The 24,920-nt window shown below is 48.4% G+C and overlaps 1 protein-coding gene and 1 pseudogene across 3 annotated transcripts in view; one reads left to right on the top strand and one right to left on the bottom strand.

Moving 5' to 3' along the window:
- The window catches only part of LOC147893752 (uncharacterized), a 222,335-nt gene that overhangs the window by 151,279 nt on the left and 46,136 nt on the right, over positions 1–24,920 (bottom strand). For 2 of the 3 annotated variants that reach the window (XM_087386150.1, XM_087386151.1), the window contains exon 4: positions 9,722–9,778. The exons of the other annotated variant lie outside the window; for it this stretch is intronic. In XM_087386150.1, coding sequence (XP_087242276.1) covers positions 9,722–9,778 — 57 coding nt within the window. The remainder of the gene's footprint in view (positions 1–9,721; positions 9,779–24,920) is intronic. 3 annotated transcript variants of the gene reach the window in all.
- LOC147893753 (secreted RxLR effector protein 161 pseudogene) lies at positions 23,977–24,695 on the top strand (annotated as a pseudogene).

The following is a 24,920-nucleotide window of genomic DNA, read 5'->3' as shown; positions in this document are numbered from 1 at the left end:
TTGTGGGCATGAGGGGCATAGGCTGGCCGTTGCCTCAAGTTGTGTACTCATGGTTGGGTAGTGTTAAATGCTAATTACCTAGGAGTGAGCAAAGCAATGATTACAGAAGAATGCACACAGAGGTTATACTTGGGGGTCTTGCTGGCCATTGAGCAGTGGGCTGTGGGTTCATAGTATTCTGAGGCTGACTGTTTTCTGAGTTTTTTTTGGGGAAGTTCAGTTCTGAGTTCAGTCTGTTTCAGGCTGTGTAGTCTTTCCCCTCTTTCAAAGAGTCTGTGTGTGTATTAGTCAGATTGTGTGGTAGATAGACTTGTTATTTGTGTGCTCTGGATATCTGCTCTGGAACTTGGTCCATCTATTAGATCGCTAGAATTTGGAGCAAATCTTCATGTTGAAATCTTGTATTCAAAAGTGCATAAGCATATTTGGTCTGTGTTGGCTTATTTGAGAGAGGAAGAGCAAAAGGATTTGCCGTCATCGCCAGCAAGATTAGAGGAGATGATGAATTTTGTTTTGAACTAGTAAGAGATACTTGCATAGCCATAAGAGTAAACACCCAATACAATCATTTTTTGGACTACCAAAGCAGAGTACCCTTAATGACTCCAAAGCCACAAAAGCATATAGCATTTTAGAGGGACTACTCAAGGCAGAGGACCTTTATTGACTCGCATAAGAGAAATTAGAATACATATGGGTCGTCATCCTCAATGAGGGTGACATGGGCAGATAGGGCTTGGTCGATGACTTGAATCTCCTCTGGGGTCTCCTCTCCTTCAACCAAGTTGGCAGGATGCTGGTCTTGTTCTTTTGCTTTATTTGTGTAGCAATGTGCTTCAATATGGCCCTTGTAGTGTAGGGCATTGCTTTGTAAGGTGGTGGTGGGGGGACTCACAGGAACCTTGGAAGGATTTCTTTTTTGGACGCATTCAGGCTTGCACACTAACCTTGGGAGATGATTGGGTGGACAGCCCTCGCTGGATTTTCACATCAGCCCCTCTCAGATCTCCTGCCTCTCCTCTCATGACTGCCATCCTGAAAGCTTGGGAGAGCTTCAGGAACACTCTTCGAAGGATTCCACCTTCTACCATCGAAGAGATTGATAGGCAGCCGATCATTTGGAATGATAGTATTCTTGACGAGCATGCCAGACCACTGGGCACTTCCCATTACATGCAGTGGTCTAAATGGGAGAGAGGCCCCGCCTACACAGTAGGCACTTGGAAATCTTTTATCACGCTACCTGAGGATCAGAGACTGCAGTCCGTGAGTCACCTCAGAGGGGTAGCACGCAGGATTCAGCAGATAGATGCAGCCATCCCGGTGGAACGGACAGTTGAGCTGCCTATTACTTCCACCACTTGGATGGGGGCTTTTTCGAGGACATCAATTCCTTTACAGGTGATCGCTCTCTGAGGTCTCGGGGAAGACGCACTGGTCTTTGATGTTGGGGATGGAGGTTTACTTTCTACATCCAAGGATGGCATTCTTCTTGAGGTTGCCTTTCAGCCTGTCAGGATTGCTGGTTTTGTGGACCATGGAGCGGGCTTGCAGTGGTACTTAGACCCCGACCCTCTGCTCTTGGCCTTCGGATCCTGGAGGTTGTGGTTATATGGAGATGCACCTATCAGGTGCTTGTAGTGGGACCCAGGAGAGTGGGAATGGATAGATCATGGGCACCGAGAGAGGGGGATTCCCTTCTTTCGTTTCACGGTTGGTAATGCCAGGAGGTTTCAGCTGAACAGTAGGGGTTGGATTCCCTCCAGAGCCCCCCATTGGGAAAGCTTCTTCATCACTGCAGATTTGCATAGAAATTTCTAGAGGAGGCTCTAGAAATCCCTCAGAAATAGAAAGATCACTCTTTTCTTTTGGCTTTCTATTCATGGAGGGATTGCAGTGAACTTGTGGAGATCAAGATTCGGATACTCAGCATCTTTCACACTTCCCCTTTCTTCATGACTTGGGGCTCGGTCGCATGGTTATCTCTTACCGGGCCCTTGGTGTTTTATGAGGGTGAGCCTTCTTCTTGGGCACTCTCGGTCAGCTGGCAGGTGATAGAGCCCTGCTCTCTACAGAATGTACCACTTACTCCCTTCAGAGCTTCTCATGTTTCAGTGGACACCTCTTGGGAGATTTTGGCTAGCATTTCATCTTGGCACATTTGGAGAGCCAGATGTTCTGAGGCCTTGGATGGCACCCAGATACACCCTTTACAGGTGTTCACGGGTATTTGGACTGACACGGTTCACACTTTGATAGCCATATGGGCTAGCATGCAGGGCCCTTCATGGGCAGCCTCTTCTAGAAGGACTATATTTCTTCGAGTTTGGAGGGGTTCTCCCTTTTTCTCGGAGGTTTCTACCGGATTGAGATGGCACTATCAGCCTCAATCCTTTCTTTTTGGCTCTTGAGCTTTTCGTGCATTGCATGATGTATCCCGTATGGAGCTTGCTCTAACTGTTTTTCTTTAATACTTAATAGAAGTCTCTTTTTGCAAAAAAAAAAAAAAGGGCCCTTGCGCTTACAATATCTGCACGTGATGTTCTTATGGGCTTTCCATTTGCCGGTGAAGGCAAGAGCCTCTCAGTGCCTAATGTAAAGAGCGGAGATCCTTTGTTCCGGCGATCTTTTTCAAGAAGAAGAGTCACCATATCATCAAAAGTTATCAAGGCAAGCCTAAGTACCTCAAGAGTATTCTCAAGACGAGAAATGCCTTCCATACTCTTCATGAGGACAGCCATTTTGTCCTCATCATCAAGTGGACACTTTCGGCTGGAAAGTTGTTGAACAAGAGATTGCAATTTTGCCAAGCATGCACTTAATGCATCATTATCCTCCATTTTCAACTTATAAAATTGCAGCTTCAAGAAAACCTTGGAGTTTTTGATTTTATTACAAAAAAGATTCTCGAGATGCTCCCAAATCTCCTTGGCCATTGATTTGAAGTTGATATGATGAATCAAAGTGTCAGTGAGGCAAAGTCTAATAAGACCAATGGCTCTTGAGTTTTGTTGCTTCCATATCTTGGGTTGTTGGATATCCATTGTTGTGGCGTGGTCGCGATCATCCTCAATCACATCCCATACATTTTATTTCATGAGGAGCAGCTGCATCTTAGTTTGCCACGTAGGGAACCCCTCGCCCTTGAACTTCTCTTGACAATGAGGGATGTGGAAAGAGAAGTCATAGTGTGGCAGCTCCGAAGAGAAGGCAGTGCCAAGAGGAGGCAACGGGCAGGTGCGAGTAAAAGAGGAGGCAGCATGCAGAAGAGGCAGCGTGGGCAACGAGCAGGGAGAAGATGTAGTGGGGAGGAAGAAGTGGCAGCGTGGGCAGAAGAGGAGGCAGTGCAGGCAGGAAAGGAGAGGCATAGGGGCAGCGCGAGCAGGAAAAGAAAGGCTGGAGGCAGCACGGGCAGCTAGCAGCAAGTCGTAGATGATGAGCAGCTCCTCCAAGTCGGCATCTCGATCTCCATGATGAGGCTAGAGCTTGAGGGAAGGGCTGCCCTTTTGGAGAAGATAGCTTCCATTTCCGGGCTACCTCACTCCTAAGGTTTGCCCAAGGAAGGGAGAGCTAGATGTTGGGGTAAAGGCACATTGCCACCCCTTTATTAAAAATATGACACAAAAAAAAACCTAATCCTAATAAAACCTATGAGTTTGTGGTGTGGCTCATCACTTCACACCCGCATGTTTGGAGTCTTCTCTCTCTCTCACTCTCTCCCCGTTGTTCTTCTCTTCCTAACCTTCCCCTTCAACTGGTATCAGAGCTATCTATCCTTCCCCCCTACCCTGGCCTACCCACCCTCTCTATCTATCCTCAGCTCAGCGCAGGGCAGCGCAAGCAGCAGCGCGGGCAGCGTGCAGGCAGCGCGTGGGCGCAGCTGGGCGTCGAATCGTGTACGGACGTACGGCCGTCCGTACATCCGTACGGATACTATACGGTCGACCATACCGTACGGATCGCCGTACGGACTGTGACAGGGAGGTACATTTTTCGATTGGGAGCAGCGCAAGGAACTTCTGCGTTAAGGATCTGCGTCAAGGAAGGTTTCTTTTTTCGAAAAAAATTTTTCGTACCCTGCACAAGTACACGAGCTGAAGTACAGCTGGTACAGCTGGAATACGAGTTGTGTGTAGCACGAGTGCAACTGAACGTGCATCTAGGCACGCAAGCCTAGGAAGCATTCGAGGAGGAAGAAGAAGAAAATCTCCAATTTCGAGAAAAGTACAGCAGGTACAGCGAGGAGATTTGGAATTTTCCCGAGGTGCATTGCATTGCGTGAAGTACAGCAAGTACTTTTCTTTTATTTCCCTCCTGTTTGGAGGAGGACTTGTGCACAGATATCGGGATTTATGCATCTGACAGAGGATATATGCTTTTACTGGGTTTGAATCTCAGTTTACGGGTGAGCAGATCATAGGGCTTTTGCCCGGCAGTTGATGCCTTGTATGCCTTGAGGTAGTGTAGTGCCAGAGTGCACACATTCGTCTCGATTTCCGCAGTGTGGAGGTGACATTTTCTTGCAGGTCACATTTCTTGTGCAACACTCAGAGAACCTCAGTTGAGCCACGCTTGGCCAGGGCGCATCGAGTTTACTCGGTCCCTAACTGTCCATCGTTGACAGTGCTCAAAAGGTTCATCATTGAGTGTTTGTACGTTGGGATCTGTGTATGTCACTTCTACACAGGGTGTCAAATTAAGGGGCTTTTGCCCAGATTTTGCTTGAGAGCACTTGGGTTACTGTCAGAGACCTTCAGATGCCTTCTATCCCCTTGGCAGAAGGGTGATTGCTTGGGATTTGTCCCATTTTCTGTTGCAGGTTTGTGACAGGCTGAAGTGTTTGGAGCCTCTTTTACAGTGAAGAACACAGTGTATGACAAGTGGTTTATGCATATAAAAGCAGTGCAATACCTCATCTGAGGTGGGAGAAGTGATCAGGACAGCAGTGCTTTATGCTTCATCAGATGATGATGCACTGTTAAAGCACCTGTGGAACAGCTGCAGCATTCTGAAATTACTGTTTTATGCCTATTTGAGCATGGTACAGTGTGTCAGAAGGTACAGTAACTGGAGGGAAATTTACTGTTTTGCTGCAGATTCTTTTGACAGTAAAAAACAGCACTATTGTGAGTGCTTCTGGCTGTTGATAGAGCAGGTTTTTTCTGAGAAATCAGAATTCTATTCAGTCTTTTTTTGACTTACAGGGAGTCAGGTACTTTCCTTATCTGATATGGCATCAGGGGGAAGTGAATCATCAATTCTGAACATAAAGAAGTTGGAAGGGGCACACAATTATGCATTATGGGTAGAACAGTGTTTGAATGTACTTCTGCTTAAGAAGATTTCTAAGCCCATAAGGGTGAAGGGTGTCAAACCATCTGGGATGTCAGATGATGAGTGGGAGGAGCTAGATCTGTCTGCGAGGGCTGCTATCATGCTTACTCTCAGTGATTCTCTTGTGTACAATGTTCAGGCTGAAAAGACCTCTTATGGTGTATGGCAGAGGCTAGCAGAGTTGTATGCCCAAAAGAGTTCAGCCAGTAAGGTGTATTGGTTGAAGAAGCTGGTTGATCTTCGCATGAAGGAAGGTACAGCTATGACCTCACACTTGAGTGAGTTCAATGCCATCTTTACACAGCTGATTGCACAGGGGTTGAACCTTGATGAGGAGTTCAAGGCTACTTTCTTGTTGTGTACCCTTCCTGAGAGTTGGGACACTTTCAAGACCACCTTGTCTAATTCGAATGTCACTCTTATATATGCTGATGTAGAGAGCTCTCTCCTCATGGAGGAGATGAGCAGGAAAAATAATGCGGGCAGTAAGTCTTCAAATGCTTTGTAGGTACAGGAAAGAGGCAGGACTCAGCAGAAGGGGAGATCTGCTAGTAAGTCCAAATCCCGAAGTCAATCCCGTGGTAAAAAGGATATTGAATGCTTTTATTGTGGCAAGAAGGGACATGTGAAGTCTAAGTGCTTCAAGTTTATACGGGATCAGAAAGCCAAGAAGGCTGAAGCAAAGGATGCAGGCAGTGGAAGCAAAGGCAAAGGCAAGGCCAAGGTAGATGACTTGGATGCAGTGAATGTTGCAGCAGAGGACAGTGACAGTGACAGACATGAGGTATTATGTTCTTCTGCTGTAATTGCACACACATTGGTTATTGATGGCCATGACATGCACACCTGGCTCTTGGATTCAGGTGCTTCTTTTCATGTTACTCCTCATAAGGAGTGGTTTACTTCTTACACAGGTACTCATGGAGTTGTTCACCTTGGGAACAACTATGCATGTCAGATTGCAGGGATTGGCAGTATACAGATAGTATTCCCTGATGGACGGTCATTTATGCTTGATGGTGTTCGCCATGTGCCGCAAATCAAGAAAAATCTGATTAGCACTGGCTTGTTGGATGACAGTGGTTACTACACCACATTTGGGGATTCCAAATGGGTGATTACTGATGGCCAGGTTGTAGTGGCTGAGGGTTATAAGAGTGATACCTTGTACCCTCTTTATGCTTCCAGTGTGGGTAATCATGTTGTTGCCATAACCGAGCTGCCAAAGGTTTCATTGTGGCATAGCCGGTTGGGACACATGTCTGTTAAAGGAATGCAAGAACTGTCACGTTTGGGTTATCTGCCGTCTCTTTCTTTTTCAGATTTGCCTACTTGTGATCATTGCATATTTGGCAAGCATTCTGTGACTCCTCATAAGAGGAGAACTCCCCAGAATAGAGCACCGCTTGATCTAGTGCACACTGATGATTTGTGTGAGATGCCACAGTTATCACTAGGGGGTGCAAAGTATTTTATTACTTTTATTGATGATGCCACACGCAAAGTGTGGGTCTATTTCTTGAAGCATAAAAGCGATGCCTTAGATGCTTTCAAGAAGTTTGTCGCTCAGGTTGAGAATCGGACAGGTCGCAGGCTGAAATGCCTCAGATCCGATAATGGGGGTGAGTATGTGTCACATGCTTTTGTGCAGTTTTGCGAAGCTAAGGGCATCAAACAGGAACTCACAGCCCCTCATAATGCATCTCAAAATGGTGTAAGTGAGCGGATGAATCGAACTATTCAGGAGAAGGGTCAATGTATGTTGTCTTATGCTGCATTGCCCCATGGCTTTTGGGCAGAAGCCGTGCAAACAGCACTTCCCATTATTAACAGGTCGCCAAACAAGGCTTTGGAGTTGAAAGTGCCAGAGGAGGTGTGGTCTGGCAAGCCATCCTCTGTAATTTTTATTCTTTTCTCCCCTTAGGCATATTGGCCTTTAGGTGGGAGGTTGTTGGGGTAAAGGCACATTGCCACCCCTTTATTAAAAATATGACACCTATGACTGTCTTAAGACAGTCATATTAAGACAGTCATAGGGAAAAAAAAAACCTAATCCTAATAAAACCTATGAGTTTGTGGTGTGGCTCATCACTTCACACCCGCATGTTTGGAGTCTTCTCTCTCTCTCACTCTCTCCCCGTTGTTCTTCTCTTCCTAACCTTCCCCTTCACTAGAAAGGGGACATGGCTTTGATAGCACATGAAGGAATGGGAAGGTGAAAATGAGGCAAGGGAGCTAGAAGGAAAGAAGCATAACTTGAAATAGAAATGGAAATGGAAAGAAAGGCAAGAGCCAAAAGGAAATCACTAACATGACCAAAAGCTCCGATTGAGTTGATTGATGTGACAAGTGAAAGTACAACACTCATGTAGAGTGGACACACACACTCAAGTACCATATGTATATGGGATAACTCCCAAGATGCCACATGGCACTCTCTCACACAAAGACTCATGAACGAGTTCCTAGTACACACTAGAGCACACTCTTTGACTATGTTTTCTCCAACAATATCCCCGTAACAACGATCCCCTCCTTGCCCCTGGGGTGGCCATTTCCGAAGAGATCTAGTAGCTAGCTAGGAACGGAATGGAAAGGAAATGTGGAAAGCATAATGAAAAGCAAAATGGAAAGGAAAATGAAAGAACAAGTGCTAGGCAATGATAACCAAAATACTCACATGATATAAAGCTTGATGTTGACTGATATCTTAAGACTCAAGACAAGTACAACACTATATAGTGTGACACTAGACTCTAGAAAGCCATAGTATATATGGGATAACTCCCAATATGACACGTGGCATGTCTAGGACTCACTAAACTATAAAACACCCCCTAGACACCTAGTACACTCATTTTTGACTCACTTTGGCTTCATATTCCAACACCCCCCCATGAAGGCAAGGTGAGAGACTATTGGAATGGAAGGAAGAACAGAACATGACCATGATGGTCTAAGGTGAGAGACTATTGGAATGGAACCAAGAACAGAACATGACAATGATGGTCATCAAACTGCGCACCCTATGTAACTCAGAGGCTAAAGTCTGAGCGTGTTCAGAGGTTGATCCAAGCACTCTCATGGCTTGAGACTCAACATGCTCAGAGGCTCACGTTATAGCATAGCTATATGACCAGCTCATAGGTCTAGGAATACACCACCATCCTGGAACTCAGCCAGGCCTGATAACGAGACCTATCAAAGCCAATACATGGCTCCCACAATACATCCCCCTCTAAACCTATTAAAGCTAGTACATGGCTCCCACAGCACATCCTCTCTTGGCTTCATAACAGGACATGTTAGGAAGCCACACACCAAAATATGAAAACCAATACATCTTTTTAGGAGGACTATCCAAGGTTGAGAACCTTTAGACTCAATGAAAACAAAACACTCAATACATATCATTTTAGGGGGATTACCTAGGGTAGAGGACCCCAAAATACATCAAGCTGTAGGTATAATGAAAATAGATCTCTTAGAAGTAAGAGATGTCCTCCAAGTAGCTAACGCACATGTGTGCTTCCCTGCGAGTCGATGACGATAAATAATAGGGATTGATTGTATCCCCCTTATCCTAAGGTCTTATATGCACACTCCCACACTAGGATTATGATAAGGATTTTTTTCCATCTGACAATACCTCTTTTCTTGAAAGTTGATAGAGGTGAAATATTCATTGGAAAAGCGGTCAGATCTTTATCGACATTAATCCAGCTTTATTCACACATTCCCCTCAATCACGTGATGTTGGAAGGTCTTGCTGGCCAACAATATTCTTGGAGGCCTTTTAAATAAAAGTTATGGAGGCATGCTAATCTCCAGCAAAGATCTGGCTGGAATCATATAGTAAAGAGAGAAGTCATCAGAACACAGCAAAATGAATACTGAGACTATAGTGCTGGCGTAATCTTGCAAAAATCAATGCTTGAGTGTCCCATGTAGCATGAAGTTTAACCTGGTGACCACATCACAGTCCCTTTCACTGAAGAACATCTAGAAAAAAAAAATAGACAAAATTATGTGCGGCACCCGAACATTTCAGGTAAAACAGGCTCGTGAACATAAGATCCCATTGAGTGGTATGTAAAGCGAAAATTATGAATTGTTAAGACCTAAGAATACGATGCCATCTAGAAGAAATCTATACATTCTTTTTTACTTTGAGAAGTAAGGAAACTAAAGGTTCAAAAAGGCTCTTCAGGTTGGTTCCGAGACAGGAGATAGAGCAGAGGATTTCACATGAGATGTATCCCAGGTTTTGCATGACATTAATTGTTTGAAAATTTTACCATCAACATATCCAATCCACCCAAGCAGGAGGAATAAAGAAGCCGCAAGAATAACAACTTGAGATAAACAGGAAAGGCCATAGGATTACCAGTCCTAACTCATGATCTTCCAAGAGAAAGACTCGCAATCCATTAGGTAGCACCACCTGCCAGCCAACAAACTGACATCAACACCTATCCTCCTCAGAATGAAAGCAACATGCACTGAGCTTTATCTTCAATCCTTACCATAGAGCAAATAGGCAATAGCCTCTATGATACATGGCGATGGCCTCTATGATACATTCAATTCCAAAGTGCATAGCTTAATGTTTATTTTGCAACAGCATATCTGCTTCATCATCTAGTCTTTACCTAGAAAGCTGAATCTGTATGTACAGTATATCCTTTTCTTTATGAAAAGAATACAGAATTTACAAATGTTAATTGCTTGCTAAATGTATGCATAATGGCATGCCCACACACGGTCTGCCTATGTGCATGCGCATATACACATGCATAAGAGCACACATGAGAGAGGGGGGGAAATCCCATAATTGGAATTACTCTTCGTTCCACTTATTATTGACTGAATCAGGATGCCGGAAGAACAGATCTATTTTGCAATACAGGGGGTTTAGGGGAAAGAACCCCCACACTTGTAGGAGGTGACAACTGTCGATAGGAATGCTTATAACCGTGTCACCATATGTAGAGGGCACAAACTCTTCCTCATCATAATCTACCAAAGGAGAGAGAGTTCCACGGATGGTGTCGGAATGCGTAAGATCCCTACACTCAGACAAGGTGAGGAAGTAGAAGCCACATCCTTCCATTGATCAAAGAAGGGAGACTGAAGAGAAAAGCAAGAAGGGGGATGCTCGGATGCAAGGGCTGGGCCTGGAAAAGGATCTGTAGGAGGAGCAATGGTGGCCGCAATCTAAGAAGGGTCACTGCTAGCCATAGCTTGAGAAGGGTTAAGGGTGTCACTAGTCATGACCAAATTGGAATATCAACGGCCCCAAGAGGTGGGGTCTAGCATAAGAGAAGGCCCCTATCTTGCTCTACGGGGGTGAAGGAGAAACTACTCTAACCGCTACCCAGCATGGGGCAGCAGAAGTTGGACTACATAGGTGCTAGACGAGAAGGCGGTGCCATAGGAACATGCTGTCGAGGATGAGGGGCCACACCAGAAGCTTCCTTGTGTCTCTTCTTCTTCGTTGAGCAATCTCTAGAAAAATGCCCAAATGTCCTACAAATCCGACATTGATACTGCTTGCCTATGATCTCGACTCTCTATCAAAAGAGAGAACCATCCGATCATTGAAGAATGATGTCGTCATACATCAGAAATGTTAGGCTCTTCAAACCCCATCTGATCTGATCACGTTGATAGGACAAAATCTGTATCAAGTTTTTGAGCACTGTAAATAGTTGTGGGTAGGCACATAGTTGTACACATCTAGGGTACGTGTGGGCTTTTGGCATTTGTGGATTTTTTCCTTCACAAGCATGATGGACTGATGTACAGTTTTTTGAGATAATAAAGTATGTTTTGCAGGGACTTCATGGGAAATGATGAAATGCAATGTGGTTGTACCAAACTTCTAGAGCAAGGGTGTCCAGTGTGTGGTCAAGCGAAATGTTTTTGGGGTCATGTAGAGTCAAGTCATGAAGGGTTTTTTTTATATTTTCCTGAGTCAATGTGCACTTGCATGTTACAGGAATTTGATATGTTATGGTGTCCATGTCAAAGGGCTTTTCGTGTGTGTGTACGGGGTTGCATGCAAGCTTTAATGTGCCGTGCATGCTAATGTGTGTGGGAATTGTGTGACTAAAGGTCCAAAATGTGCATTTAATGTGATTTGGGGGAAATGTCTTGAGAGTGGTAAAATGTCACTGATGAGGTGGAAAATTAGGCTGAGGTGGCTGGACTGATTGGGAAGGCATCCCACTGACCCTTGAGCATGTGAATGATCGTGCTCCAGATGTCCGCTAGGGTCTGGGTAGTGGAAGAAGCCTAATCTCCTAGGGTCTGCGCGCATCTAGAGGTCCAGATATGCCAGCCTACAATACTCCCAATGATCTCCCAAACTGGGTGCCGAGTCATTGCTCTTGCATCTGTCTCTGTCAGAAGCCAAGGGAAGCTTTCCATGTATGCCGAGGTGGCCTGCGTGATGAAGAAAATTGGATCCTGCCGAGAGAACTCGTAAGCCAGTTGATGTCCCAACTCGGTGCTGCACCAACAAAAAGCTCCCCAAGTGACCGGTCCTAGCTCGGGTGCCGCCCTTGCTAAGATCCCCATGGCTCCCTTCCACACTGTCTGAGCATGCGAACAGCTCCAAAGGCAGTGCTTCATGGATTTCTTCTCCTGAAAACACATCTGGCAGTGCCCCTCCTGCCCCATCTGCCTCAACCAGCTCCCAACTGGTAGCCCCTTATGGACCACCATCCAAAGAAAGTAAGAGATCTTCCTCGGCCACCAACTTGCCCATAGAGTCTTCCAGAATGTACGAAGAAAGACCAGAGATATCCCTTGGGCATACCAACCATGTGCCTGGGTGGGTAGCCTGCGCTGAAGAGCCCCAAGAGCACGCCTACCTGTACGCGCGCTATATGAGAAGAAGGAGGTAGGGTTCTCTGAAGCCTCCAGTGGTGGCCAACGCCACTCCCCTGGGTCCCACTCCACCTCTGTCAAGGAACGGCCCTCCCAAATCCAGAGTCTCCAGTCTTGGGCCTGCACAACGAGGGGGTCCATATGCCACGCTTTCCCTTGCAGCCCTATAATGCGAAGGCGCTGCCAGGGAAGCTGGGGGTCGATCACAGCCTCACTGCTCTGGAGGCGGCTACCATCGGTGACAGAGAAGAAATGAATCAAGGAGTCTGAGAAAAGGCCTGCAACCACCAAAGGAATGCCGCAAGGCGTGAACTGCCCTAGCCACCTCTCATCACCTGGGAGAAACTGTCTGGTGACTGTGGGAATCCTCCAACCTGCAGGAATGGCTATAGACGTCCCTCCAAACCCAGAGCGAGCGCGCAGGCCCACATGCCCAGAGCGCCCATGGGATATGGGACCTCTCTCCAAGCTGGCAACCTGTATCATCTGTCACCTAGCTGCTCCAAATCAGGGGCTGTCTGTCCATCTCCTCTTGGCAGCTGGGGGGGACCTGGGAGAGGCTGTGCCGCAGCTTCCTCCAGACTGAGAGGAGACTGCGGAGGAAGGGGGAGCGGGGCTGAAGTGAAAATCCACTGGGTAGAAGGCTGCCAATCAGCCCCTCTCTGGGGGGTACAAGAGCTGAGACCCTGCTGAAGCAAGAGCTTCCACGTCTACCCTCCTGGGGTAGCAGACCGCGGATGACTAACTTGCCAAGTAGTGCCTGACTCTGAAGATGCCAAGACCGCCCTCTGTCTGGGGGAGAATGACCGTCTGTCAGGCGCTCTAGTGGTGCTGGAACCGTCTGAGCCAGACCACAGAAAGTTCCGCACCAGTCTCCTCAGCTGGGCTACGCACGATCTCGAGAAGCACCAGCAGGAGGCCACATACCAAGCGGTGGCTAGAAGGACCTGATTGACCACAAGGGCCCTGCCTGCCAGAGATAGCCGCCAGAAGGCTAGCTTCCGTCATATGGAAGCTAGGACCGGTAGGAATTGCTGAGCCGGAGTGGTATCCAACCCTACTTGGAAGCCCACGTAGCATGTCGTCTGTCCTCTAGGGATCCAGCGAAACCCCAGGAAAATACCCCACTGTGAGCTGGCTCCCGGATCTGTAAGAAAACCAACTGACTTATGCCAGTTGATTTTCGGCTCAGCGGCTAGGCAGAAAACCTCTAGAGATAGTCTCACTCGCTCCACTGACTCAATATCATCCTGCACATACAGGGCCGTGTTGTCTGCGTACTCGGAGTCCAGAAGTTCTGCATCATTCCTGATAGGGAGACGCATCCCTCGAAGACCAGTGGTGCGGGCTTGTAGGAAGTGAGCCATGGCCTCTGCAAAAAAGAGGAAGAGGTAGGGCGCAAGCGGGCAGCCCTGTCGTACCGAGCGCTCGAGGGTGAATCTCTCCCCCATCCTGCCACTCTGGAGGCCGATCTGTAGAGGCTAGCAATACCTCTAATCCGCTCGTCCGGGAAACCGAACCGAGAAAGTGTGCCCTCCAAGAAGGACCAGTCTACTTTGTCATACGCCTTCTCAAAGTCAAGGAGTATGGCTAGGTGCTGGCCACTATGCTGGGCCCACTCTGTCGCCTCTAAGAACATGAAGATGTTGTCCAAAATGCTGCGATCCTGGACAAAACCAGTCTGGGTGTCGTGGATCAAGTCATGTAGCAGGGGGCGGATGCGGCTACTGATCATCTTGGCGAGGATTTTATAGGCAGTCGGAAGGAGGGTGATAGGGCGCCAATGTCTGATCTCCTGACGATGCCCCCCTTTGGGAATGAGGCAAATCAAGCCTGTCGCAAGGCTCTCTGGCATCTGTCCGCTGGAAAAGATATGCTGGAAGGCTGCGAGCAGGGGCTAGTGGATTTGCTCCCAAAAGGTGGTGAAGAAAGCTCTAGAGAGCCCATCCTCACCTGGGCATTTCTGCCCATCAATATCTCTCACAGCATCTTGCATCTCTGAAACGGTGAACGGGGCGAGAAGGGCCTCACTCATGCTAGGCTGCACGAGTGTCAGCGTATACCTCCACACCTCCTCCCTGCAACGGCGGGCACGAGGGTCTGGGGGCTCCTGCTGGAATAGGGATCTATAGAAATCTGTCGCCAAGTCCATGACCTCGTTAGGATCTGTCCTGACACTACCATCATGCGCCCTAAGAGAGCGGATCTGCTCCCCTGCTGACCTCTGGCCATGAGTCTTGAAGAACTCTCTGCACATCCTGTCGCCTTTCCTAGCCCAAAAGGACTTGGAAGCATGGAACGAGAACTCTGAACGTCTCTGGGTGATCTCCTCTAACATGGCTCGGGCTCTAACCTCCTGTCGTCTGAGCTCCTCAGAGCTTGGAGAAGACTACTGCATCCGCTGTATCAAGGCAAGGTCTCGTGTGAGGCCCCTCTCCTTCGCCCACCACTGCAACCTGACCCGAATCGCCTCCTGCTGACAGATGAGACTAGACTCGGCAAGAACCTGAGCTACCTGAGCTGCCATATCCTCCAAGGGGTCCCAATCTCGCTCCCACAGGTCCACTATCCTGCTGCGAACCTCTGCTCTGGAGTAGATGGAATCTGGGATCCGGCAAGTGCGGGGAGGTAAGGAGTGAGAGGCTGAGTCCAAGACTAGGATGACTGGGGCATGGTAAAAAAGGGTCGTCCCTGGAACCACCCCTGACTCTCCACCTTTGCCTATCGCCCAATCACTGACATAGAAACGGTCCAACCGCTCCAGAAGTCTACCTCCCTCCCTCCTGTAACCCCAAGAGAAGTCCAAGCTCCCTGGCCACCTACAAAAGGAGGGCTCTCTCCAACTGTCCCGACCTCCCACGGCGAACAAGAAGGAGTCCCATCCCGACTGCTCTGCCTGAGCTATACCGAGGAACTCTGGGCCCTGTCCCTGCTGATCCTCTAGAGCCTCAAGGTTGTTGAAATCCCCGCCTACAATCCAAGAATCCATCTCTGGCAATAAGTTTGTTAGGGAGCTCCAGAAAGTGGCTCTCCGTCTCAGGTCGGTCAGGGCATAGATATTGAGGATGCCGATGCGGGATCCCTCAATATTTAGGCCCACCCAAAGTGCTCGTCCTGGGATCAAGGTGCCAAAACCGCACACATGCTGTACAAGAGAAGCGTCGATGGAGGTACAAACACCTCCGCTCCTCCCCTGCTCGCCAATCAACGGTTCCCAGTAGGTGTGGGAGCGCCCTGTGAGGACCTTCCCACACTTACTGGTCTAAGAAGCTGAAAGCTTGTGTTCCTGTAATAGGAGCACATCTACTCTTCCCACCAAAGCTGGCTCGAGCTCCTGTCTGAGCACCATCTTCCTGGGGCCGTGGGTTCCAGATGAGTGGAACCCATTGACGTTCCAAGAGATAATGCGTATACTCATGAAGAGGAGAGATGGACCGCAAACAACTGTCTGCTTGCGGTCGATGTCGAGGTGGTCGGAGGATGTCCTGTGTGCAGACGAAGGCGCTTCTGTGAGGGTTTCGAGGTTCAGGCCGGATCATCGGACCCATCCTCTAAAACCTTAAGCAGGGGGGAAAGGCCCTTTGTCCCATGGTGGTAAGCTCTCTCTAACCAACTCGAAGCCTCCGCCAGAGAGATACTGTAGAAGCCCGCTACCTTTGAGGTCCTCCAAGGGCGGAGCCCTTCCGCGTAGATCCACTCCAAAGGCGGTTAAATGATGACCAAAAGACGGAACTGTTTGGCGCTGTGGCGCCATCTCAGACGAACGTCTCCCTCCTTCCACTGCTGCTGAAGAAGCTCCGCTGCCCTGCTACCAATCCAGTCCTGTACCTACTCCTGGGACTGATCACGAATCGTCTCCCAAACATTTTCATTAGTCCATTGCTCATTCCCGTCACTAGTGATAGTGAAGGAATAGCTGGGACCATCATGGGGGGCGAGGACGAACACCTTACCCTCCGCCCCCTTACGGAGGAAGAAGATGCTGATGTCTAGGCATGCAGGGAAGGAGCCAATACCAGCTGCATCCAAGTAGTCCCAAGGTCCTGCTCGATAGAACTCCAAGGGTAGAGCTCTAGGAGCTGCCCTTGGGTGGGGGGACGAAGATGAGGAGTCACAACCAGAAAGAGGGGTGCTGGCCGCCGGACGAGCTGGAGTGGTGCTGGCCGTCTGAGGGGGAGGGCCTCTCCCCTCCAGCGGGCTTGGGGGGGTAGGCGTGGAGAAGGTCTGTGCTAGCTTCGGGGCTGCAGGAGGGGGGGGGGGGGTCCCGGCGGGATCATGCTCGAGGGAGGGGGGGGTGAAATCAAAGGTGGCGGGGGGGTCCCGGAGGGGGGGGAGGTAGGGGAACCGAGGAGGAGGTAGGAGGGGGGGGGGGGGGGGGGGGGTGGGGTGAAAGGTGAGGAGGAGTCTGGCTGACCTTCTCCTTCCCTTTCTCCTTCCCCTTACCGGGCTGCTGCTGACTAGTGACCTCAGGGGTCTCCTGCTGGAGAGGGGGCTTTTTTGTTATTGTTTTGTTTCTTTTCCTTTTTCTTTTGACCTCAGTCCAACGTTCCTCCTCTGGAGGGGGTGTCGACTCGTGAGGGGGGGGACCCTGAGTTGCCTGGCTGGGGGCCATCGGGGGTTCTGTCCTCGTGAAGCGAGGGCAAGAGCGCACCTGGTGCCCGAAGCCGTGGCATCTCAGACACTGATCTGGGCGACCAGTTACCATAATGCGCTGCGTCACCACACCTGCGTCCGTCTCAATCTCAAAATCCGAGAGAATACTCTGCGGATCGAAGACTGCCACTTTGACGCGTGGCACCCCTTGGGCTGCCGCCGCATCAACGAAGGTGTCCTGCATGAGCCAGCCAAGGTGCACCCCCAAGTCCTTGATGATCGGGCGAAGCTCTGTTGCAAGGCCTGGGAAGATGAGGGTGGCTGGATGGCGGGGGATGCGGAAGCGGGCATCGAAGTCCGCTACACTGAAACCCCTATACCATGGGACCATAAGAATGATCTTCCCACCCACAAAGGTAGGGGACCGTCTGACCATATCGCTCGCAGCCTACGCCGAGGAGAGCTCGAGCTAGAAGATACCACGTCCCATGAGTGCGACCTCCTCAATGTGGCTGTCCTCAAGGTATAGGGTGCAGTCCCTAATGTCTGCTCGTGAAGGGGCGTAGCCAATGACTCGTCCATATACGGAAGTCTGGAAAAGTCATTGGCAGCCTGCTTCACCAAGGAGACCTGATGCTCTGTCAGTGTTACGTGATAGGCTGAAGGAGGGGGGGGTCCGTCTGGGCCACCGGTTTCGGGGCCGCCATATCGCACCGACAAACTGCGAAAGCTCCAAGCCGGAGAAAAGGGACGGGGTGAAGAGGAGGTCGAAAGGGGGGGGCGCGCAAAAGAAGGGTGGGGGGAAAAAAGAAGCGGCAAAGGGGAGGGAGGGAGAAACGATGGCGGAGGAGGGGAAGGAAAGAAGGAGGGAGGGTGGCGCAGGAGGAGTCGACGAGGGGAAAAGAGACGGCAGCGGAGAGAAGAGGTGAAGGAGGGGAAGGAAGGGAGGAGGGAGGGAGGGGTAGGGTGGCAGGGCGGCACGAAGGCGGAGAAGGGGAAGGAAGGGAGGAGGGATGGTGGCAGCGCGGCGCGAGGCGGAGGAGGAGAAGGAAGGAGAGGAGGGAGGGTGGCAGCGCGGCGCAAGGCGGAGGAGGGGAAGGAAGGGAAGGGGGGAGGGTGGCCGCGCGGCGCGAGGGAGGTAGACGAGAGCGGGGGGAGCTGGGAGCATTCGCAAGAGCTCCTGATCTAAGGGAAGGAAAGAAGCTCTATTACCCTTGGAAGTAGAAATTTCTGCATTACAAATGTTAATGAAGATAAATGAGGATTCAAATTCTACTTTCCAGAACCGGTTATTGGATTTGCAGGAAGCACAACTAGATAGACAAAAGGTGGTGGAACATTATGCTTTAATTCAAGAGGAGAATAAGAAGAGAGCAGACAAGAAATTCAGGGATAAGAAAATCAAGGAGGGTGATCTAGTTTTGAGATACAACAGTAGTCTGGATTCTACCTTCAAGAATAAATTTGTGACCAAATGGGATGGACCTTTTCGTGTGACGAAGAAATTCAAAAATGGATCATATCAACTTGAGGATTTGGATGTTCAGCAGCATAACCCTACTGTGATGAAACCAGACAAGCCGGAAGACCTCATGGATGAGGATATCTCTGAAGAAATGCAAATCTTATATACCTCTATCTGCAGGACATGAATGTTTGCAGACTTGGGGATGGGAAAAATGATAGGACAAAATCTGTATCAAGTTTTTGAGCACTGTAAATAGCTGTGGGTAGGCACAGAGTTGTACACATCTAGGGTAGGTGTGGGCTTTTGGCATTTGTGGATTTTTTCTTTCACAAGCATGATGGACTGATGTACAGTTTTTTGAGATAATAAAGTATGTTTTGCAGGGACTTCATGGGAAATGATGAAATGCAATGTGGTTGTACTAGACTTCCAGAGCAAGGGTGTCCAGTGTGTGGTCAAGCGAAATGTTCTTGGGGTCATGTAAAGTCAAGTCATGAAGGGTTTTTTTAATATTTTCCTGAGTCAATTGCATGTTATAGGAATTTGATATGTTATGGTGTCCATGTAAAAGGGCTTTTCGTGTGTGTACGGAAGTAGCTATGAATGTAATTATTCTATAGAAATAAAAGATTTCTTCCCACAAAAAAAAAAAAAGTGTGTACGGGGTTGCATGCAAGCTTTAATGTGCATGCTAATGTGTGTGGGAATTGTGTGACTAAAGGTCCAAAATGTGCATTTAATGTGATTTGGGGAAAATTTCTTGAGGGTGGTAAAATGTCACTGATGAGTGGCAAATTAGGCTGAGGTGGCTGGTGCTAGCACCTATGTGTTGGGAGTGTAGGGTGACACCTTAGGTGTAGGCCCGGGGCACTTTTTACTCCAACTAGTGGAGGTTTTTTCCCCCAAGCTTGGCAGGCACACTTCCATGTGACCTGCAGGGTGTGCTTAGCACAAGCACAACCTTATCTATGTATATGATGTGACTTTACTCACATCTTCTGAATCAATCAATCATTCGAGCTTTTTGTGCTTGCTCTCTCCTCCTGTGTCTCGTCCCTGCACCAACAAATGGTATCAGAGCGTTGCCTTTGACCGACGCTACGTGAAGCTTCCAGCCGCCATCCCCTGTCACCTTGCTCGTGGTGCTGCTCTCTGCTGGGCGACTTGTTGCTGTCCGCACAGAAGTGTGTGCGTGGAGCTGTTGCTTCAGAACCATCCCGTGGAAGAGAGACTTGCTGCCTATCAGCTGCTCATGGAGCTGCTGCTAATGCCTGAGCGCTGCACCATTGACCTGTGCGTGGAGCTGCCTGGTTGTTTTGCTTCAAAACGGGCTGACTACCCTTTTACCTCAACAAGCAGTCACCCCTGTGGAAGCCGTCGTCTGCTCCTGCTGCCATAGCCGCTGCTGTGCACTGCTACCTACGCCTATGCCTCAATAGGCCGTTGCCTTGCCTGTGGTAGCCGACACCTGCGTGGAAGCATCGTTGCCACGTGACTTGTGCCGTCTCCACCTGATCTTCCCGGACGACCTGCTCTGCTCTAGCTCAACACCTACGTGTGAAGCCTCTTCTTGTGGAGAGCTCCCTGCACTGTGCTGTTGTGAAGACACGCTGCCTACGCCTGTGCCTCACCTGCTGCATTGCGCCATCGCCTTAGCCTTGTGCCAATGCCTGTGGACACATTGTTGGGAGGCTGCCGCTCTTGTGCGACGTGAAGCTAGGCGACTACTGCCTTTGCACAGGATGGGCTACCTATGCCTGTGCCTTAACTGGCCGTAGCTCTGTCGTGGAAACGCGCAGCCTATGACCTGCGCTCTTGCTAGCGGCCACCCCTACCATCTTGTCGTGGATGCTATGCGATAGGCGATTCATGTCCATCCGCTCCTGTTGTTCAAGCGCATTCGCTTGTGAAGCTATCGAAAGCTCGTTGTTGCAAGTCTGAGAGTGGAACTTACCTCTCATTTTTGTGGCTTTTTGGTACATTCTGGTGGTTTTGGCCCGTGTGCCTCAGGGTATTTCTCTTTATTTTCAGGTACATAGCCATTCACGGCAGAATCAGAGAAGTCTGAGCAGAAGGTACATGCCTTATTGGTCTTGAGATATTTGCCTTGGGATTTGTGCATTTTGAAAAATTCTGTGCGATTGCAATGGCAGAAAGGGATGTATTTGGACTGCTCTCTGCAGAAGATAAGTTGGATGGCACCAACTATCCTCTCTGGTCGTACATGATGCGACATGTGCTTGTGGCCAAAGGTTTTTGGGGCATTGTGGATGGCACTCAGTTGCGTCCACATGCACCAACAAATACTCCTTCACCTAGTTCAGAGGGTGAGTCATCTCGGATTACAGAGATATCACAATCACCTACTCCAGAGCAGAGTCAATGGGATGGCCGAGATGCCAATGCACATGCCTTGATAGCATTATCTGTTAAAAGAAGCATTATTCCTCACATCCGGTCATGCAAAACAGCAAGGGCAGCTTGGGAAAATTTGGCAAAGTTGTACCAAGTCAAGAATGAAGCCCGTGTGGCATACTTGAAGAGGAAATTGGAGACTCTTCCTATGCTTGATGGTGATTCCATGGATGATTATCTCACGAAGGTAAAGGATTTACGGGAGCAATTAGCATCTGTGGATGAGATTATTCCGGATGCCTCGTTGGTTTCTACAGTGTTGCACGCCATCCCCGACACGTATCAGAATGTGTCTACTACTATGCGGCTTATCATGAAGGGTAATCCCAATTCAATTACCTTCGATGAGCTTGTTTCTGTACTCTTGCAAGAGGAGCAGTCCAGATATAATAGGACCGTGATGCGTGTGGCTGATTAGGCTTTTATTGCCAGCCAGAAAGGCAAAGGTAAGGCTGCGTTTCAGGGGGGCAGCAAGCCCAAGAAAGATGCAGGCCAGCCATCTGGCAAGTATGAAAAAGAGGGTGATAAACCCAAGAAAAAGGGGAAGTGCAACTATTGCAGGAAGCCAGGACACTACATTAATGAATGTCGCAAGAGGCTTGAGAAGGAAAAGAGCAAAGGGGCCAGCATGGCAGTGACGGATAATGTCCCCAAGTCGGATAACAAAGAGGCTGCAAATTACACTTATACATCCTCCCATGATGAGGAATGGGCTTTTGCAGTGTTATGCAGTTACAATATGCAGTTACAATCTGTCTATTCATGATGCATGCCTATTTGTGAGTGATGCCAATGTATGGTATTTTGACAGTGGTGCTAGCAAGCACATTACCTCACAGAAGGATTTGTTTACATCTTATGTAGCTGGTTCTCATGGAGGCACGGTGACATGTGCCAACAACTCCTCCCATCCTGTGCAAGGAGTGGGAAAGATTGTACTTACCGCAGCAAATGGTGGTGCATTTACACTCTCTGATGTGCTATGGGTGCTTGGCATCAAAAAGAATTTGCTTTCAGTTTCAGCCATTGCCCGTGGTGGCTTAATGGTGAAGTTTTTGGATGACAGATGCACCGTACATGACATTAGTGATGGTGATACAATTGTGGCTTCTGGAACTTTATGCCACGGTCTTTACAGACTTGATCACTATGAGAGTGCTTTGCATGATACTTTATTCACCACCACCCCATCACAGTTGGCAAATGCTGAATTATGGCATGCTCGATTTGGCCATCTCAATTTCAGAAGTTTGCTGTGTTTACACAGCCATGAAATGGTGTCCGAGATGCCACACATACATACTCCGACTCGCCATGTATGCGAGGGATGTATCTTGGGGAAGATGCATTGCACACCGATTCCCAAAGATGGGACTGTCAGAGCTGTCCGTAGATTACAGCTTATGCACAGTGATGTTTGTGGTCCTATGAGGACTCCATCTATTGGGGATATTTGTACTTTGTCACTTTCATTGATGATTTCTCTCATTTCACGTGGCTCTACCCATTGAAGGAGAAGTCAGAGGTGTTTACAAAATTCAGACATTTTATTACTCAGGTTGAGAATTATGCTTCAGAAAAAGTGGGGACACTTCGCACTGATAGAGGGGGAGAATACATGTTCAAGGAATTTCATGCATATCTTGCAGAGAGAGGCATCATCCATCAGTGTACCACTCCATACACCTCAGAGCAAAATGGGCTCGCTGAAAGGAAAAACAGGTCGGAAATGGAGATGGGTAGATGTATGCTCAAAGGCAAAGGCTTTCCCAACAGGTTCTGGATGGAAGCTCTCATGTGTGCAAATTATGTACTTAACAGATGTCCCACAAAGGCCTTGCATAATCTCACCCCATATGAGGCATGGCATGGTAAGAAGCCTTCTGTGTTGCTCATCTCAGAGTATTTGGTTGCTTGGCCTATGCACATGTGCCACAGCAACATCGTACTAAACTTGATGATAAGGCTCTCAAATGCATTTTCGTGGGGTACAGTGTTGAAAGCAAAGGGTATCGGCTGTATCATACATCCAGCAGGAGGATTATTACAAGCAGGGATGTCATTTTTGCTGAGGATTCCACTCAGCCATTGCTGTCCTGTCAAAAACAGCCTGATGTCTACTCCAGGGATGTGTTTGAACAAATGCTGCCCATGACAACTGAAGGTCCCTCATTTTCAGAACATTCCAGTTTGATTCCCCATGCTGTTACGCAGGCCGGTACAGCAACTAATCAGCCTATTGTGGCTGAACCACATATGCCTATAGATGAGGCAAATATTGACTAGGCAGTTGATGAGGAAAGGACAGCCATTCAGTCATCCAAACGGGTGCCCAGGTGGCTGATTGAAACATTACGGGACAGCAGGTTACATACTCCTTTACCTGCGAGGACTCGTGCAAAATCTCATCATGCATCTGGGTTGTTTACTGATTATGCCTTTCAGAGCACATGCAGTGATGAAGAACCTCTGACATTTGAGGATGCTGCAGAGGACAGTAATTGGATGGCAGCCATGCATTCAGAATATGATTCCATCATGCAAAATGAAACATGGCACTTAACTGAATTGCCTCCAGGCAAAAAGGCCATTGGTACTAAGTGGGTCTACAAGATTAAGCGGAAGGCTGATGGTTCAGTAGACCGCTTCAACGTTGCGAAAGGGTATGCTCCGCAAAAGGGTATTGATTTTGATGAAACCTTTGCCCCTACCTCTCGCATGACCACTATCAGATGCATGATCAGATGCATGATCGCCATGGCAGCCCATCATGGATGGCAAGTACATCAGTTGGACATCAAAACAGCGTTCCTACATGGAGACTTGCATGAGGAGATTTATGTTACACAGCCTCGTGGATTTGTGCAGGATGGACAAGAACACTTGGTGTGCAGGCTTCGCAAAGCTCTGTATGGCCTTAAGCAGGCACCTAGAGCTTGGTATGAAAAGATACACACATATATGGTTGCCGAGGGATTCAGCAACAGTCCAACTGAGAGTACCCTCTATGTTAAAAGGACTCAGGATGTTTTTTTGGTCATTGTTTTATATGTTGATGACATGCTGCTCACAGGCCCCAATGAGCAAAATATTGCAGCCTTCAAGGCTGAATTACATTCCTCATTTGAGATGAGTGATCTGGGCCCTTTGCATTTTTATTTGGGCATTCAGTTTATACAGCGGGATGATGGTATTGTTCTGATAAGTACATCTAGAAGTTGCTTCAGCGGTTCTCTTTCCAAGATTGCAAGCGAGTTGCAACTCCTGTGGAGACTGGGATGAAATTCAGCATTGAAGATTCTGGGGATGCTTTTGATCAGACATTGTACCAGCAGGCTGTGGGCTGTTTGATTTATTTATGCAATACACGGCCAGATATTCAGTTTGGGGTCTCCTTATTGAGCAGATTCATGCATTGCCAGGAACCAAGCATTGGCAGGCTGTTAAGCGGGTGTTCTGCTATTTGCACGGCACTATGCACCTTGGTTTATTCTTTCCCAAGGGGGCTGATCCACAGCTGCATGCTTTCTGTGACTCCGATTGGGCAGGATGCTTTGACACAAGAGTGTCCACTTCAGGTTTTTGCTTCTACTTTGGGCAGTCATGCATCTCTTGGTTGAGTAAGAAGCAACCCTCCGTGGCCACTTCCAATTGTGAAGCTGAGTAGAGGGCAGCTTTCACAACCACCGTTGAGTGTGTTTGGCTCAGGCGATTATTTGCTGATTTGGGTATGAGACAGGAATCTGCTACCTCTATTTTTACAGACAGTCAGAGTGCTTTGGCAGTTGCGAAGAATCCCGTCTTCCATGCTCGCACAAAGCATATTGAGGTTCATTATCATTATGTCAGAGAGAGATTGTCTGCCTCAGAAATCAGCATGATCTATGTGCCTACACATGACAATGTGGCAGATATATTCATCAAAGCATTGTCTCGTGAGAAGTTCGAAGGCTTTCGCAAGCTTCTGAACTTACTTCCTTTTGGTGATTGATATCACATTTGCCTTGTACACTGTCACCACTTCACTCCAGGGGGGTTAGTTAGCACCTATGTGTTGGGAGTGTAGGGTGACACCTTAGGTGTAGGCCCGGGGCACTTTTTACTCCAACTAGTGGAGGTTTTTTCCGCCGAGCTTGGCAGGCACACTTCCATGTGGCCTGCAGGGTGTGCTTAGCAAGCACAACCTTATCCATGTATATGATGTGACTTTAAAGTT

The sequence above is a fragment of the Dipteris shenzhenensis genome, chromosome 15 (assembly GCF_047967505.1).
Source record: "Dipteris shenzhenensis isolate YYH24624 ecotype China chromosome 15, Dip_SZ_1.0, whole genome shotgun sequence".
NCBI lineage: Eukaryota > Viridiplantae > Streptophyta > Polypodiopsida > Gleicheniales > Dipteridaceae > Dipteris > Dipteris shenzhenensis.
This window is presented reverse-complemented; position numbering and strand designations above follow the sequence as displayed.